The sequence below is a fragment of the Tamandua tetradactyla genome, chromosome 21, assembly GCF_023851605.1.
Source record: "Tamandua tetradactyla isolate mTamTet1 chromosome 21, mTamTet1.pri, whole genome shotgun sequence".
Classification (NCBI taxonomy): domain Eukaryota; kingdom Metazoa; phylum Chordata; class Mammalia; order Pilosa; family Myrmecophagidae; genus Tamandua; species Tamandua tetradactyla.
In genome coordinates this window covers 59838530-59857363 of record NC_135347.1, presented here as the reverse complement: position 1 = coordinate 59857363, position 18834 = coordinate 59838530, and the positions used below count along the sequence as shown (strand labels likewise).

General features: G+C 41.4%; 2 protein-coding genes across 7 annotated transcripts in view; one reads left to right on the top strand and one right to left on the bottom strand.

Annotated features, from left to right (window-relative positions):
• The window catches only part of LOC143665722 (uncharacterized), a 121324-nt gene extending 114457 nt beyond the window's left edge, over positions 1-6867 (bottom strand). Inside the window, exon 1 of one of the 5 annotated variants that reach the window (XM_077139491.1) lies at positions 6755-6867. The gene's annotated coding sequence lies outside the window, so the exon portion shown is untranslated. Of the gene's footprint in view, positions 1-16; positions 100-5619; positions 5712-6027; positions 6111-6754 lie in introns of those variants that run through there. The other 4 variants (XM_077139493.1, XM_077139496.1, XM_077139494.1 and 1 more) reach the window with 4 other exon arrangements.
• Positions 6179-18834, top strand: part of TNPO1 (transportin 1) — a 108413-nt gene continuing 95757 nt past the window's right edge. For both annotated transcript variants that reach the window (XR_013167193.1, XM_077139488.1), the window contains exon 1: positions 6179-6311. Coding sequence is in view for 1 of the 2 variants with exons in the window: in XM_077139488.1 (XP_076995603.1) it covers positions 6297-6311 (15 nt within the window). In the remaining variant the exon portion in view is untranslated. The remainder of the gene's footprint in view (positions 6312-18834) is intronic.

Below are 18834 nucleotides of genomic sequence, written 5' to 3'. Positions count from 1 at the left end.
ACATGTATTCACCTACCTGTTGACAATCTGTATATCTTCCTCAGAGAAATGCCTATTGAGATCTGTTGCCCATTTTTAATTAGATTGTCTTTTTTTTTTTTTTTTTTTTTTTTTTTTTTTTTTTTTTAAAGGAAAGACAGAGAGAAGGAAGGAAGGATAGAAGGAAGGAAGGAAGGAAGAAAGGGAAACATCTTTAAACATTTTCTTGTTTTATTGTATTCTGTTTCTCCGTTTTTGTTACATGGGCTGGGGCCGGGAATCGAACCGAGGTCCTCCGGCATAGCAGGCAAGCACTTTGCCCGCTGAGCCACCGCGGCCCGCCCTAGATTGTCTTTTTATTATTAAGTTGTAAGAATTCTTTATATATTTGGATACAAGTCTTGTAAGATGTATTATTTGCAAACATTTTCTCCCATTCTGTGATTTGTATTTTCACTTTTTTTTTTTTTTTTGATGGTGTCCTTTGAGGCATGAAAGGTTTAAAATTTGATGAAGTCAAATTTATCTATATTTTTTCTCTTGTCAATTGTACTTTTTATATCATCACAAAGGAGGCTTTGCCTAACTCAAGGTCATGAAGATTGAATTCCATGTTTTCTTCTAAGAATTTAATGGTTTCAGCTCATACATTTTAGTTCTTTGATACATTTCTAGTTAATTTTGTATACAGTATGAAGTAGGGGTCCAAATTCACTCTTTTGCACGTGGCTATCCAGTCGTCACAGCACCATTTGTTAAAAAGACTAATTTTTCTGATAATTGTCATGGCACCTTTTCTGAAAATTCAGTCAGCTTGCTAAATCTGTAGGTTTATGTATTTTGCCACCTTTCAGAAGTTTTCAGCATTATTATTATTTTTTTTTTTTGAGTATTTTGGCCCCATTCTCTTCTTGCCTTGCAGGATCCTAATATGTTAGATTTTTGTTATAGTTACACAGCTCTGTGAAGCTCATTCATTTAATTTTCGGTTTATTTTTTTCTCTGTCGTTCAGACTAGGTGATTTCTATTATTGTATTTTCAAGTTCACTGATTTTTCCCCCTCTGTCTCCTCCATTCTGTTGTTGGGCCCATCCATTGAGTTTTCAAATTATATTTTTCAGTTCTAAAATTCTCATTTGATATTTCTTTATACGTTCTAGTTCCTTCCTGAGACTTTCAATTTCTTTCATTTGTTTCAAGCATTTTCACAATTGCTTACTGAAGCATTTTTATGACAACTGCTTTGAAATCCTTGTCAGATAATTCTGATATCTCTGTCATCTCGATGTTGGCAAATGTTGATCATCTTTCTTTAATACTTTTTTATTGTAAAATATAACATACATTCAAAGCAAAGAAAGAAAAAATAAATAACTGTCAAAACAACTTCGACAAGTAGTAACAGAATAGATCCCAGAGTTTGTCAAGGGCTACCATCCCACCATCTCAGATTTTCCAAAACACTAGAGGCTAGAAGGAATATTAATATAGTGAATAGTGATTCAGCAGCCATACTCATTTGTTAAATCCCATTTTCTCTGTTATATCTCCTCCTCTTCTTTTAATCTTCCCAATCTATCAGGGATCTTTAGGCAATGCCCATTCTGACTTTTTCAGGCTAAGAAGGGGTGTCCACAGTAAATGGGGGGGGTGAAATTAGTTGATAATTTTGGAGAGGCTGGTCCCTCTGAGTTTCAGGATTTATCTGACCTAGGACCCCTCTGAGAATTCTATGTTTCAGGAAGGAAAATTTCTTCTCTATACCTTCTACTTCTTTCCTGAGACTTATTTCTTTCTTCTTTATTTGTTTCAGCATTTTCACAATTGCACATTGAGCATTTTTATGACATCTGCTTTGAAACCCTAGTCAGATAATTCTAACATCTTGATGTTGGCAAATTCATCTTTTTTTAAACTCACTTTGACTTCCTAGTTCTGGATATGATGAGGAATTTTCAATTGAAACCTGAACTTTTAGGGAATTATGTTATGAGGCTTTGAATCTGTTTAAACTTTGTTTCTGCTGACTTTTTATGATACAGGTCTGGCAGGGGTAGTGGCAGTGGGGTATGCTACCTTGTTGTGCCAGCTTGTGGGGAGAAGTCCAAGCTCATCAGTCTCAGCTGACATTCAAAATGGTGAACTCTGTTACCGCAGGGTGGAAGCAGAAGTCCAGGCTCCCCAAAAGACCTCAGTTGATACACTGATGGGAGGGCGGGCAGTCTCGTTACTGCCTGGTGGGGATAAAAGTCCCAGCTCCCTACTTTTATCCCCAGAGTAGGTGGCTCCCTACTCTGCCACCACCCTGGTTTGGGGATGGGGAGAGAGGTAGGGCAGGGCAGGATCACTGGGGTGCTTTGTTACAGCCTGGTGGGGGTGTAAGTCCAGGCTCTCCACTAAGCTTTTGCTAGCATGGGTAGTATGGTACCTTTTTTTTTCCCAGTGGTGTTTGGCCACAGCAGAGCAGTTCTTATCTAAGAGTTTTCTGCTCTTTCTAGTACTCAGGCTAGAGAAAGTAGGCTTTCTTTCGGGCATTTTGCCTATGCCATTTTGGCTGACTTCTTCATCTCTACGTCTAGTAAAAATGAAGCAAAAGAAAACCCTGGGAACTAACCACCTTGGGTCCCAAAGTCCCTAATTGATCTGTTTTCCTCTCTACTTTTCAGAGTTTTCTCATTTTTATTTTACACGTAATGTCCAAGGACTTAGATACACTTTGTGGAAAGAAAAATGTGTCCACTCCATCTTCCCAGAAGCAGTAGTCTATGTAGACTTTTACATAAATAAAATTTATTTTTATCCTTAGGAGGTATTAATTATAATTATAGGAAGTTCAAAGATAACCTTTCCCAGTTAATACTTTATCTTTTTTATATATATTGGGTTTGCCTTGAATGAGAAATACCTGTAGATTAGCTACAGATTTCTCAATAGTGACCATAAAACTGTACTCTTCCAAAATTTGGATTAAGTCCTTCTAAATAATTAAATTTTTTTCCTTAATGCCAGTCTGAAGATATTTCAGTGAGAATGCAGTTCTTTAAACTGTATAATGTTATGAAGAATAGAATAAGAAATCCCATTTCTTTCCAGAAGGATAAAATGGAAAAAATATTTCTCAGAAGTATTCTGTTTTAGAAGCTTACCTGTACCTTAAAAGATTATTTCACTTCTCTCACTGAGTTTTTCCTTACTCACCACTTTCCTATTAAATATATTTATTTAAAATGTTTTGGGCTCCCAGACCTATCTTTTATTCAATAAACATTCCTTCTCAGTAAAACATTTGTTCTTTTATATGGTATATTAATATCTAGTAATACAATCATTTATTGCCCTCTAACTATCTGCCATTCTGCTAATGAGCTCTTTACATACTTATCTTATTTAATCCCACATAAGACAAGGAAAGCGAAGCTCAAAAAGACTGGGCCAACAATGCTCATAAGTGGTAAAGCCAGCATATGCACATAGGTCCTCGCCCTCCAAACTTCATGCTTTTTTTCTTTTTTGACAATGCTACATCTGACAGAATGAGTATCTTTTTCTTCCTAGGTGAAACCTTTGAGGTTTGTTTTCTTCCTTAAATTGTATTTTGTAATATCTACCATTCTTTGATATTCACCTAATAAAAAAATTTTAACACATAAATTAAAAACACATGTATAACAGGTTTTGAGGTTAAAAGAAAAGTTTAACTATTTTAAATTTCAGCATGTTATTTAAAAATACCAACAATTTCTTCAAAATTTTATCTCATGTGCATTTTGTATATATGTGGGTATACAGAGAAAAACTACCAGATATCTGCTATGTCATATGCAAACTGCGCAAGGAGAAAATAACTGAAAAAGTAAAATACAATAAGCTATATTAATAAATCCTTGTTAACAGTAAAAAGATTCACTACTTAAAACGAGTTTTGAATTTAACCTAGCAGAAACATATAAACTCTACATGTCTAAACATCTTTATTCTTAAACACAAAACTATTTTATAAAGCATTTTAATTCAATTTCATAAAAGAATGGATATTCAATTTAATCTCAATTTCACAATTGGCAATCCGATTTTTTTCCTTTCAAAAGATTTTGGCCAATAAGTGTTCCACATATGCTAAACTTAAAAAAATTCATTTAAATTATTTCACAACTATTAATCATGTGAATTCCTTACTAACTGCTTGTCTGTAGTTCTTTGCATCTTAAGTTATTCGCTACGCCTCTACATTTTTAAAGCATTTCTACTGCTTTTCTTCAGGAAACTAGAATGCAGAGACCATACACCCCCCTGATTTGTACAGATCATGCGCTCTCTTCCACAGTGTAACTTTCCAAATGCAGAAATGTCATGTTTGTATTTGGATAAATAAACTTATTGTTGGTAATACCCTGCAGATACAATAAATTACCATTTCCCAAGGTTCACATTAAACTTTTTTTCGTAGTCGTCTATTCTTATTTGTGGGAGGGTCTTTTTAATGTATTCGCCTACTACCAAATTAACCTCAGAAAACACTGAAATCTGACATTTTTCAGTTATTTAAAATATTTTTTTCTCGCTATGTTCAATTTCCTAGTGATAATATTGGTCCTTTTTCTTGTAAATTTAAGTTAAACTAATTGTCCCTACAAAATGACTCGTTGCAAATGAGAATTATTCAGAAGTTGCTTAACAAATAAGCTCTTTAGGTGAAAATTGAAAACGCTTTCCGTCCTGGGCAGCGCGGGTGCCCAGCACCGCTGCAGCCCTCCGCGGCGCGGGGCGGGGTCGGGCCGGGGTCCTGCGGGCGGCCGAGGCGCAGGGGTCCGCGCGCCGTCGGGTGGGGGCCGAGCCCACGCCCCTCTGCGCGTTACCACGGGCTTCAAAGAGCAGCGCGCGCCCACGCTCGCCACGTCGAATCCCTTTCTGCTGGGAAGAGAGAAGACTTGGCTCCTCTCTCGGGAGGGCCGCGAAGGGGGCAAGAGCGCCTCCCTTCCACGCGCAGGAAGCTGCGGCCTCACGTGCACACACCGGAGCTGCGCGGCTCAGGTGGAAGAGTCGCTTCACCTTACGCTGGAAGCGGCCTCCACGCCGAGCGGCCCGCCACCTCCGCCCGCCTCCCCGCAGCCGGCCTGCTCGTCCCCACCCGCCCTGGGGCGCGGCGCGGGAGGCAGCATGTTCCGTGCGGAGGACGGGCGGAGTGCGGGTCGCTTCTGGGGTCTAGACGGCAGTCTGGGGTGGGGGTCATCCTTGTGGGCGCCCCGCCCGGCCCACACTTCCCGGGCCTTGACGCTCGCGGGCCCACCGCGCAGGGCAGCGTCCGGAGGCTGCGGCAGGCCGTGAGGGGCGCGGGCAGCCCCCGGCGGGGACGCGAGCTGCAGAGGAGCCTCACCGCGCAGGCCCCGCAGGCCCCGCAGGCCTAGGCAGCGCTCAGCCCGCGCCCCGCCCCGCCGCGCCCCATCCCCGCGGAAGCCCCGCCGCGCCCCGCCCCATCCCCGGGCAAGCCCCGCAGGTCCCGGCAGCGCTCAGCCCGCGCCCCGTCCCGTCCCGCCCCGCCGCGCCCCGCCCCACCCCATCCCGCGCAAGCCCCGCAGGTCCAGGCAGCGCTCAGCCCGCGCCCCGCCCCACGCCGCGCCTCGCCCCGCCCCGCGCCTCACCGCTTAGGCCCCACAGGCCCACGCAGCGCTCCGCTCAGCCCCGCCCAGGCCCATGCCCGCGCAGGCCCCGCAGGCCCAGGCAGCGCTCAGCCCGCGCCCCGCCCCACGCCGCGCCTCGCCCCGCCCCGCCCCACCCCGCCCCGCGCCTCACCGCTTAGGCCCCACAGGCCCACGCAGCGCTCCGCTCAGCCCCGCCCAGGCCCATCCCCGCGCAGGCCCCGCAGGCCCAGGCAGCGCTCAGCCCACGCCGCGCCGCGCCGCGCCCCGCCCCCCGCCTGGCCCTGCCCCGCGCCTCATCCGCGCAGGCCACGCAGGCCCACGCAGCGCCTTCCTCCGCGCCTGTCCCACCCCGCGCCTCACCGCGCAGGCCCAGGCAGTGCCTCAGCTTGCGCCGCCCCCGCGCCTCACCCGCGGCCTCACCGGACGCCTCACCTCGCGAACCCTCCGCGCCCCCCTCTCCGCGCCTCCCCCGGCGCAGGCCCCGCAGGCCCAGACGGCGATTTCCCAGCCCCGCCGCCGTTGCCAAGGCGACCGCCGCGCACGTTCCCGCGGGGCTCCGCCCCCCGGCCAATCGGACCGGCCGTCGTCCGCGCCCAGGTTCCCTTTGTTCCGCAGCCATTTCTGGGACCCGAGGCTGCGCCGCCGCGGCCGACAGCCCGAGCGCCGGAGCTTCTGGGATGGTGTGGGACCGGGTAGGTGGCGTGGGCGAGCGCGGCCCGGGCTGAGGGCGGGTCGGAGGCCAGCTTCGGGGGCCGCGGGGGGAGGCGCGCCGGGCTGCCTGCCGAGCGCTCTCCCGGCCGTTTGGAGGCGGCGGCGGCGGCGGCGGCGGCGGCGGCGGCGGCGGCGGCGGCGGCGGCGGCGGCGCGGTTCGAAGGCCAACAGCTGCCGGCCGAGCCTCGGTGGGGCCCGGGCCGCGGGCGGCCGCTGCGGTGTCCGAGGGCACGCGGAGCCCGTTAGGGGCGGCGGTGGAGGAGCGTCTGCTCCCGCGGCCCTGGGGACCCTGGGGGCGGCCCGCCGTCGGCGGTGGTCAGCCTTTGTCCCGGCCCGCGGGCCTCGCCGGCCTGCCCCGCGCCGCGCTCCTCTATCTCCAGGCGGGCCTCCCTCCCGGGGGCCTCGGGGCCCTCGACGCGGTTACCTGGTTTTAATAGTGGAGACTGCACAGGCTGTGCGTGGGTCCGTGTGGGGTTTGCATTCCTGCCGCCGCTGGTGCGCGTGCCACACGCAGCAGGAAACAGCTGCCGAGGAGCTCCCGGCTGCGGGAATTGCTTTCCTCCTGGAAGCGTGGCTACGTCTTATTTGTTGATTGATTTTTGAAAAAAAAGCAGGGTTTTACAAGGACTGCTTGTAATACAGGTCCGTTATCTTGACGCTGATCAGTTGGTCCATCAGTAGATTCTAAAATTAGAAATTTAAAGTTGGAGGTGGTGCACTAATTGATTCTTGCAGTTGTATTGAGAAGTTTAGTAATCCTGCGTTGAAGCAGTGATACCTTCAATGATGAGTACATAAGTGGTACCTTTTTTTTCCCCCTAAGGAAAAAATGCTTTTTAAATGCAAGATGTACAGTATAGCCGAGTGCCTGTTAGGTTTGTAAAATGGCTGTCCTGAAGTACCTCAATTTTAGGGTAAAGTTTCTGCTGGGTTTAAGTTTTGCTATTATATCAACCCTTTCATATTAGAATGGCAAAGAAGTTATGCTAGCGAAGCTGGAGAGGATTCATTTTTTGGGAAGCAATTCCGTTTTCTGCTTTCATCTTGCCCCACACCCCAGTTTTGTTGGAGAATGGATGCCCCAAGTTGAAAATTTGCAACTTGAAGAGGGAAGTATTAGTTTGAAGGTACAGATTTCCTTTTTACTACCCAACATACGTGATGCATAAGCACTTGACAATTTGGCATGCAGTTTTTATTCCACATAATTTAAAGTGAGCCTAATGCTCCATTTTCTTTTTCCCAAAGAGGCTCCCACCCTGGATTGGCGTAATATGGTCACATCTTTGAAAGTCTTAGGTATTCAAGGTATTATTAAATTGCTTCCACTGGAAAGTAATCAAATAAATGTATTACCATTATATAATATGAGCAGAATAAAGTTTTGGTTAAAATGTAATATATGATACTGGTTGTAAATATTTCCAATATCAGCATTTATTAATGCATTCATTGTTTTTATAACTGCACTTTTTTCTTATTTATATAATATTAAAGCCATCATATGAACTCAGTTTTTCTAAATGCTGTAAATGAAGTGTATTGAAATATAAATGCCCTATATTTAGAAGAATCTCTTGCACTTAACCATGTTGGAAATAGCAAACTTTTTTTTTAAGAAAATAAATTGGTTATGTAGAAAGCAATGACATATGTAATGAAAAAAATTTTTCAGATGTAAACTGCATAAAGGGGCACAGCAGTAAGCAGGAATTATTTTTATTGCCCAGTGATTAATTTTGAATATTTCCTACTGGAATTGATTTCTTGAATATATCTTGGTGCCACAAAGACACCTACCTGCCAAAAAAACCAAAACAGTTTGGTTTGGTAGTAAAAGGATGAGATTGCTGAGAGAATTAAAAAATTCACTGATAAGGTTTTCAAAGACGGGGGAAAAGAAGTCTCCCAAAGGGAAGGATTGGAAATCTTCTGAAAAGGCTCTACAAAGGGAAACTCCCCAGCTGTTGAGGCTCTTCCTAGTTGGTCCCATTCCACCAGCGCCATGGTAGATATCCCGTGGGCATGTTTGCAGAGGGGTGAGCTTGACGGTGGAAGATAGGAAGTTTGCAGGGTGGTAACTGATTTGTAGTTGTATGGGCTAGTGTAGGAGAAAAGGCGGTCGTGGTTGCTCCAGGCCCTCCCCACTAGGGCTCCTTTAAGTGTGTCAGTAGGTCTAATGGGTAAGGAATGTTAGAGTTCCAGAATTTCAGTGGCTAAATGAGATGTCGGAATAGGAAATAGGGCTGCAGATATGTCTTGGAATTTTCTGGAGTAGATAGAGAACCTAAACAGGAATGGCAGTTACATCTTCTTCCAACATGGCACCCAATGGCGGAGCAAGTATTTGAATTTAGAACTGAGAGAAAACTGATAACTGTTGAAGAGTTCAAGGTTTGGAATGATGTATCCTTTTTTTAATTTAATGGTTAATGTTTAAAAAAAAAAAAACTTCTCAGTAGTTAGGAATAGGACCTCTGGAGCCAGCCTGGGTAAGAATTATGGCACCGCCTCCCTTGACAGTTTGACTTTGGGGAAGTTATTCAATCTCAGTGAGCCTCAGTTTTCTCAGTTCATAATGTTTTGAGGGTTAAGTAAGTTAATACAATAAGCTCTTTGAACTGGGCTTGGCACGTAGTAACCACTCCATAAATTATGACTGTCATTGTAATCATTGTCATCATTATTATTTTAGAAAATTGTAGAAAAGCACTCATAATATCAGGACCAGAGCTAACTACTGTAAGCCTTTTGATTATTTCCTTCCATTATTTGTTCTGTGTTCAGTTTTTACGCAGTTGAGACTTTATGAATAATTTTGTATTCTACTTTTTTCACTAACACCGTAACATTTTCTTATGCTAAATTACTTTGTCAGCATCTTTAATGACCGCATAATGTTCATTTGAGTTCTTCATGATTAAACATTTTCCTGTTGGACAGTAAGCAAGTTTCTAAATTTTCTGTGGTTATAAACACAGGGAACATCCTTGTACATAAAATACTGTTTATATTCTAGATTTTATTAGGAGATTACCCAAAGTGAAAATTTCGGATCAAAATATATGAATATCCAGATGTTATAGTCCATATTGCCAAATCTCTTTTATTTAACGAAATTTAATAATGGTCTAAAAATAAATTGAGAAAATGTTGTATTTATGGCTTTTATTGCTTGTGATGGATGAAAAAATGGAGTGAATTCACATTCTTTCTTTGTAATGTGTTAGGCATTATTTTAGCATGCATTATTACTTTTATGTACATTATTCTCATTTATTATCATAACCTGTGCTAAACGTGGCTATTCCATTTTACTGATAAGGGAACTGAAGATAGGTAAGTATTTTTCCAAAGCACTCAAGAGTGTTCAAGCCTGAATCTGAATCTAGATCTGCATGGTTGCAAAGTTCATGCTCTTTACTTTTAAGTTCTTTAATGAAATATATTTAGTCTTGTGACTATAGATCATGGATCACATTATTAAGATAGTTAAACTGAGCTAGCAATAATGAATGGGTAAGTTACAAAATTAAACAAGATAGGGTTTTTATTATCTGCATATATATTAGAAAAGGAAAAAAGAAAGCCTTGCCTGGATATGTAATGGGTAATGAATATATAAATCTGGGTTTTGAAATGAATACAACAAGTACTTGTGGTTGAAATACTCTTAATTATGATCTCAACACAAATGGAGGGAAAATCAAAGAGAGTCATTGAAAGTAAAAGGGGAACTATATAATCAAGTTTGGATGATAAGTGAAGTGAAAAGGTCCATTAAATAAATAAATTGAAGAATACATTTAATGAAACCTCTGTCAAAGAAAACTAAGTCTTGATGGAGAAATGCAGAGGAAAGCAAAAAATAATAACAAAGATATTCCAGATAAAGAGAACAAGACTGTCTACAAGGTGTGGCAGACTACTTTTGTACTGAAAATTAAAACGATAAAAATCCACAATTGAGTTGCATTTTACACTTGACTCTGAATCCATTGGGAAAACCATCAATAGAACCCCTTAATCCTCAGGTGCCATAGATGAAAAGAGTGCAAGCAATTGTGTTTGCTTTTGTCTTTACTAAGGAAAGAGTTAAAGCTAAGTATTTCAGCAAATGATGGTGAACTACTAAACAGATGCAAATAAATGATTAGGGCTTGATGGTATCTAATCAAAACTTTGAAAAAACTAATATAAAACTCTAGAACCATTGATGATCATGCTACCTTTAGAAATAATGTTTTGGAAAAATATTTAATGAAATAAAAATATAAATAGTTAATTTTGATTGAATAAAAGAAGAGCAGGGGAGTGATGAGAAAGATGACAAACTATGAAGGACTTTGTGTGCCATTCATTCTAGACATTAAATGCTTAATTACGTATTGATTGTTGTCTTCAAGAGAATTACACAGTGGAAAGAGGATGGAGAGGTAAATAAGCGCAGAGAAATGTAGTTATACCTTTTATAATATAAATCTGTGTAGGCACCCGGGAGGATTAGTAAGAGAGGGTGGGAGCAGAGAGTATGTCAGCAAAAATAAGAACCTAACAGCCTATTGTTTTCTTGGAACAGTTCAGGGGCCCTGAAGGGTACAGAGCAGGGATACTTTTTCTGTAAAGGGCCAGATATATATTTTCAGTTTTGTGCACCATATAGGCTCTGTAGCAACAATTCATCTCTGCTGTTACAGTGTGAAAGCAGTCGTGGACAGTACAGAACTAATGGGTATGGCCAGATTTAGCAGGTGAGCCTTAATTTGCTATCCTCTGGTATGGAGTACAGAGAAATTTAGGGAAGAGAAAACATACAGAGCCTTGTGTGGTTTATCATGAGCCATTGAAAGATTAGAAATGAGGAACTTGAATCATTGACGTGTGTGGGTCATTAAGAGCAGAATAAAATAGAAAAATACATTCTTTTTAAGCAGTATAAATCAATTTCTTTCTTTTTTTAGTTTATTTGTTTTTATTGTGGTAACATACATACCTAAAACTTGGCATTTTTAACCATTTTAAAATATGTAATTCAGTGGCATTAATGATATTCACAGTGATCTGCTATTATCACCACCACCATCCATGACCAAACAGAAACTCGACCCATTAAGCAGTGACTCTCCATTCCCCTTCTCCCCAGCCCCTGGCAACCTCTAATCTACTTTCTGGCTCTATAAATTTGCTTTTATTTGAGATTTCTAAGTGAAATCATACAATATATGTCCTTTTGTGTCTGGCTTATTTCACTTAGCGTAGTGTCTTCAAGGTTTATCCATGCTGTGGTGTGTATCAGAACTTCATTCCTTTTTACAGCTGAGTAATATCCTCTTATATGGATATAAGATGTTTTGCTTATCCATTTATCTGTCAGTGGACACTTGGGTTGTTTCCACTTTATGATTTCTTTCTTTTTTTTCATTTAAACTTTCTTTTATTGTATAATGTAACATGTATTTAAAACAAAGAAAGAGAAAAGCAATAGTTTTCAAAGCACTCTTCAACAGGTAGTTTCAGGACAAATCCCAGAGTTTGTCATGGGCTACCATACCATCATTTCAGATTTTTCCTTCTGACTGCTCCAGAACATTGGAGGCTAGAAGGAATACATAATATTTCTTATCATCACTTTTTATTTTTTGTGAAAAATAACAGATATACAAAAAAGCAATAAATTTCAAAGCACAGCACAATTAGTTGTAGAACAGATTTCAGAGTTTGATATGGGTTACAATGCCACAATTTTAGGTTTTTACTTCTAGCTCCTCTAAGATACTGGAGACTAAAAGAGATATCAATTTAATGATTCAGCAATCATACTCATTTGTTAAAACCTACCTTCTCTGTATTACTCCACCATCACCTTTGATCTTTCTCCTGCTCTTTAGGGGTATGTGCGCCATGCCCATTCTAACAAGTATAAATCAATTTTATAAGCAAATAAGCAGATGGCAGCAACACAATTTTTGAAATGGACAAATTTACAGAAGAGGAAATACAGCTGGCTAATAAATGTAAAATAATATTCAACCTCACTAATACGGAAAGCCACCGTAAAACAATGTTTTTTCCCTTATCATGTTGGCAAAAGTGAAAACGTTCTTGCTAATCCGTTGTCACCAGTTCCACAGAGACTCATACATTGCCATGGGAAATAAAGTAGTATAATTATTTTAATTTTAAAGTTAAAAATACTTTTGTCCCCAAGGTAAATCAGAATACAGGGTAAAGGATGATATTGTCTCATTTTAAAACTTCGACTTGTGTGTGAAACCAACAGATGAAATGTTCATTTCGTCCAAAATTTAAATAGTTTCTCTAGCACACTATCTAAATTAACCTATCTGGCTAGTTTAAACAACTTAAATACATGGCACCTAGAATAGGGAATGAGATCTGGTGATTCTGGATAGTTTAATGTACTACCATGGTACATTCCGGAGTATTTCAGGCAGATGGTAAAAAATTATTTGTAAAGTAAAAAAAAAATGCTTCTGTCCCAGCAATTTCCATTTCTTAGGACACATGTGGGTGTATCAGAAGTCATGTATGTTCAGTTGCAACAGAACCTCCAGACTTCCAGGTAGCTTTTCATCTGCACTTCAGTTCATAAAAGGTCTACACTTGTCTCTCTTTTTTTATTTTTCTTAATCCCTGTACATCTCTTCATACTCGTTTGCTGTGCTGTGTGGAATTCATAGTCTATCATCCATAAGATCTAGTCTCAAGCTATTACACATTCCTTTTACTTTCTTGCTCCTTTGCAAACTCGTCTCCATTGTGCAGTTGTAGCTGTTACTTTTCTTCCATAGCCTTCCTACCAATGTGCTGGAAGTGGGCTAGGTGTCTGCATCCCTCTCTTTGCTGCTTTCCCACCAGTCTCCTCACCTCCCCCAAAATCCTCATCTTTGGGTTGTGTATAATCCATCACCCCTTACCACAATTGCTGTCACCTACCAGCCTCCACGTCTTTCCTCCTCATTTCTCAAGTATTTGAGCTCCAGGCCCACTGTCCCTCTCTCTGGTGCTCTCGTGGGCTTTATATTAACATTGAGAAGACTGTACGTGCTGATCCTTCCAATACCTTTGGCCTCTCCTTTCATAGACTCTCCTCCAGTGCTCTTCTCATCTACGTTACCTCATTCACAAACTGCAAGGGTAATACCCTCTTGCATTGTCAGTAACTACAGCTCCTCCAAAATTACCAGTCCATGTATTCTGCTCTGACCACTACTTCCTATTTTTATAGTTCACTCCTTCTAGGTCCCCAACCCAACCAGCTGTCTTTTGGACCTACCAGAATCTCCAGTTCCATTCATATTATTGTTTCCTTCCCCTTAGGTTCTTACTCAACTTAAATTTCGTGGTCATTTTAATAATTCCTTTGGATCCCTTTGCTTTGCTTTTTTGCTTGTTTGACAAAACCATAATCCTATAAAATCAACTCAGCCTTCTTTCCACCTGCACCTGTGTAGCTGAGTGTGTCTGGATAAAAGGACCCAGCCACACTCAAATCCCGAGTGGGTCCTTAATGCCGCCAGGTGGTCACACTGTCTTCCTGGTTTATTCATTCTCCAATTCTTCCTAAGTGACTATTTCTTAATTCTTTTCCTCCAATGTGCAATATGTCTTTTCTCATCTCAACTTTCAGCTTATGACCTTGTTTCCTCCTTTTCTAAGAAAACTGAAGCAATCAGAAGAGACTCCCACCACCTCATGTACCGACCACCATCTGCCCCAATACTTCCTGCTTGTTTCCTTAGATTAACTGTCCATGTTCTTGTCTCTGCTTTTGTACTAGATCCAATTTTCTCTCAGGGCTGTTGCTTCAGCTTCAAACTTTCTACCTCATCAGTTTTTTCTCTTTGTTGGATCGTTTTTACCAGCAATCAAACATGCTGTTATTTCTCCCATCTTAAAAAAAAAAGAAAGAACATTTAAAAACCTCAACATACTTCTTCACCAGCTAATTCCTAATTTTTTCATTTCCTTTTGCAACAGTATTCTATGAGAGAGTGGTCTATACTTGCTATTGCCAAGTTTTCTCCTACATTCTGTTAAACCCACTCCAATCAGTCCTTTATCTGAACTTGCACTAAAAGAGCTCCTCAGGTTCACCAGTAACCTCCATGTTGCTAAGTTCCATGAAGCCATTGATTCTCTTCATAATCCTTGACCTGTCAGCAGCATTTGACACAGCTGTTTGCTGTCATCTCCTTGAAATACTTTCTTCTTTGGCTTGCAGGTAAGCACACACTTCTGGTTATCTCCTACCTCAATGTTGGCTCCTTTTATTTCTCCTTGGCTTTTCTTCTCACTGGACTGTTAATGGAGGACTCCAGGGATTGGTCCTTAGGTTTTCTTTGTATCTGCACTCACTACTTTGGTAATTTCATTGTCTTCAGGCTTTAAATAACACCTAAATGCCACTGATGACCAAATTTTGGTCTTTAATCCTGACCTCTCTCCCTAACTCCAGACTCATAATGTCCAACTTTTTATTCATCATCTCTACCTGAATGTCTAATAATAGACTCAAACTCAACATGTCCAAAACTAAATTCCTAAACTTTCTTCTCAATAGAAGAAATAGCTGCCCTACCCACAGACTTTCCCACTTTTGTCAACAGCAGCTGCATCAAGCCTTGGAGTTATCCTTTTCCCCTTTTTTCTTTTCGCTTCCCAGATCATTCTGTCAGGACAACCAATTTTATTTACCATCAAAATACATCCAGAATCCTGTCAATCCTTACCCCTCCACTACCATCACCCTTGTCCAAGCTACTACTTAAGTTGCGTTACTGAAATAGGTTACTGTCTGGTCTTCCCAACCTAGCAGTCTGGGATTTATTAGGGCATTCCACTAACCTAGACAAACCAACAAAATCTTATGCCTATCGAAGATTCCGTGTTCTTACGGAGTTCAATTAAATTGACCATATGAGTTAAATTAGGAAATGCACTAGCCTTTCCCAGCAGTCTTTTCTCAGCATAGTAGCTACCATAAGCCTTTTAAAGACTATATACACAGCCCTGCAAAACTAGTCCTCAATGGCCCTATACAAGCTGATCAACTTATTCCCCTCTTTCTTTCCTCCCTGACCTCATTTCCTGCTACCACTTTCACTTGCTATATTTGAGAGATGTCAGCCATGTTCCTGCTTTAGGGACTTCACTCTAACTGGTTCTGCTGTCTGAAATGTACTCCCAAATACTTCCTTGGCTCACTGGCCTCACCTCCATGTCTTTGTTTAGGTCTTAACCTTCTCAGTGAAGCCTGCTCTAAACATAAACACTGCTTCCCCCCACCCCACTCCCCCATTCTACTAATCCTGTGTTACTTTTTACTTTTTGCATAGTATCTTCTAATACACTATATCAGGAATCTACAAGCTACAGCTTTGTGATCCTTTTGTGGCCTGTTTTTATATAGCCTATGAGCTAAGAATAGTTTTATATTTTTAAGGAGTTGTAAAACAAAACGAAGAATATATGACAGACACATCTGTGGCCCACAAATCCTAAAACATTTGCTATCCGGCTCTGCACAGGATAAGCTTGCTTTATTGCATTATGTGTGTATTGTCTTTCTCCTCCTACAAGAATGTAAGCTCGAAGCAGGCAGAGTTCTTTGTTTTATTTACTGCTCTATCTGCAGCAACTTCAGTGGTAAGTGCTAGGATATAGGATATAGTAGGTGCTCAATGAATATGCTAAACCAATTTTTTAATGTTTTAATTTTTACTGTAAAACCTTAACAAACAAACGTACATTCTTGGCGGCATATAAACATTTTATACATGGTATACAACGAATGGCTCACAGTATCATCACATAGTTGTATATTTATCACCATGATCATTTTTTAGAACATTTTCACCACTCCAGCAAAAGAAAGAGGAAAAACTCATACATACCATGCCCCTCCCTTCCTCTCATAGACCACTAATATTTCAAGCTACTCAATTTATTTTAACCTTTGTTCTCCCTATTGTTTATTTTTTATCCATATTTTTTACTCATCTGTCCATATCCTAAATAAAAGGAGCATCAGACACAAGGTTTTCACAATCACACCAGTCACATTGTGAACGCTATATTGTTATACAGTCATCTTCAGGAAACATGACTACTGGAACACAGCTCTGCAGTTTCAGGTACTTCCCTCCAGCCACTCTGATGCACCATAAACTGAAAGGGGATATCTATATCATGCAGAAGAGTAACCTCCAGGATAACCTCTAGATTCTATTTGAAATCTCTCAGCCATCGACACTTTGTCTCATTTTTCTCTTCCCCCTTTTGGTGGAGAAAGCTTTCTCAATCTCTTGATGCCAGGTCCTGCTCATCCCAGGAGTTCTGTCCCACGTTGCCAGGGAGATTTATGCCCCTGGGAGTCATGTCCCACGTAGAGTGGGGGAGGGCAGGTTCACTTGTCATGTTGGCTTAGAGAAGTCACATTTGAGCAACAAAAGAGATTCTCTGGGGGTGACCTTCAGGCCTAATTTTAAGTAGGCTTAGCCTATCCTTTGCAAGAATAAGTTTCATAGGGGTGAATCCCAAGATTAAGGGCTTGGCCTATTGATTTGGTTGTTTCCACTGCTTGCAAGAACATCAGAAATTCTCCAAATGGGGAAGTTGACTATTTCCCCCTTTCTCCCCATTCCCCCAAGGGGGCATTGCAGATACTTCTTTATTCCCTGTCCAAATCACTCTAGGATATATCGGGGCATCACAGTAACCCCTGGACAAATCAACAAAATCTCATGCCCTATTCAAGATTCCATGTTCTTATGGTGTTCAATTAAACTGACCATTTAAGTTAAATTAAGAAGTGTACTAGCCAAAATACAAATTTTGCTCCAAATATCTCTCCCTTTAGTCTCACATGAAAGTTAATTCTAATTTTAAAAGTTGAAGTTTTAAAATATGGATAATATCTTCCTTTACCCAGTCTCCTGATATACCTTAGTCCTATCTAGATCAGCTTCATTCATATCTCTACTCGATGTCTGATCCCTTTTTCAACTTTTTAAACATTTCCTGTATGGGATACTGCTGGCTTTCATAGCTTCAGAGCTCCAACTCTGAGTCTCAGGTGTCATGTAAATACTGAAGTTTCTGGGAACAACCAGGTTATAAACAAACAGCTCAGAATTTAGAAATAACAGCTACACCTCCTGAATATATGTAACTACTTTAAGAGCTTACAATCTAGGACCCTTTACAATATGCCCAACCTGATATCCCATGCCTCAACTTTATTTCACCAACTTTTTATATTATACTTAGTCAATATGATTGAGGCATAATAATATTTGCCTTTTTGTTTCTGACGTTTCATCCAATATACAGCTCTTAGGGCTCATTCATCTAGTTGCATGCCTCACAATTTCATTCTTCTTGTGGCCGCTCAGTAGTTCTTTGTTTATATACACCATAGTTCCCCCTTCCATTCCTCTGTCTATGTACCTTTAGGTCCCCTCCGTTCATTGTGGATCATGCACACTGCCACCAGAGACACCAGTGTGTCCCCATGCTCAGTTCCTCCAGGTATATACTGAGCAGCAGGGTTTAAGTATGGTGTCAAACCCAGCCCTAGCCTGTGGAACCACCACACTGCCCGCCAAGGGGCTGCACCTCTCAAGTTTCCTTGCCGACAGTGGATAGTACATCTCTTTCTCCACATTTTCTCTAGCCCTTGTTTCTCTCTATTCATTCTTAAATAGTTTTATTCATACATCATACAATCCAGCCTAAATGTATAGACATGCCTTTGCACTATACTCTATCTGAAGACGTTTCCTTTTCTTCCACAAAGAATCCATACCCCTTTCCAAGCCCTCGCCTGTTGACATTTAGTTTTGGCGTAATGTTTATTACATTCCAATTTTTTGTAATGGCTGGAAAATTGTAAATAAGTTGTGTTCATCAACAAACCATACTTTATTTAAGTAATCAAATATAGCTATATATATAATGATTAGGAAAGCTAAGCATGTTTTGAATGACTTGTTATAGAACAGAAATAAACCCTTTTTATTTCTACAGCTGTTCATACACACATGCACGCACGCATATATTTATATACAGAGAAAGAGCTCTACAGGGATCCCCATCAGATTGATACTAGAATATCTCTGGGGAAGAGACCAGGATTAGGAGAGGTGAAGGGAGCATGAGTTTCATCTGTATTGCGTACTTCTTTGTTTCTTCAGTGAGATGCCTTCCATATTAATTGTGCATTTAAAGATTTTTTAAACAAAAAGAAAGGAAAAATAGAAATAGATATTAAAGAAAATAAAGCAGTGAGAGGAGATAAGAGAGTAAAGCCAGGGGTGGGGGGAGAGAATATCATATTTGGCCAGTAATCTGAATGAGTAAATAAATGAGAGGAAGGTAGTGAGTAGTAGGAATATTTAGGGAAAGAGATTGCAAAAACAAAGAAGGCCCTGAGGTGGGAACGAGTTTAGCATGACCGGGAACAGCAAGATATCCAGTGTG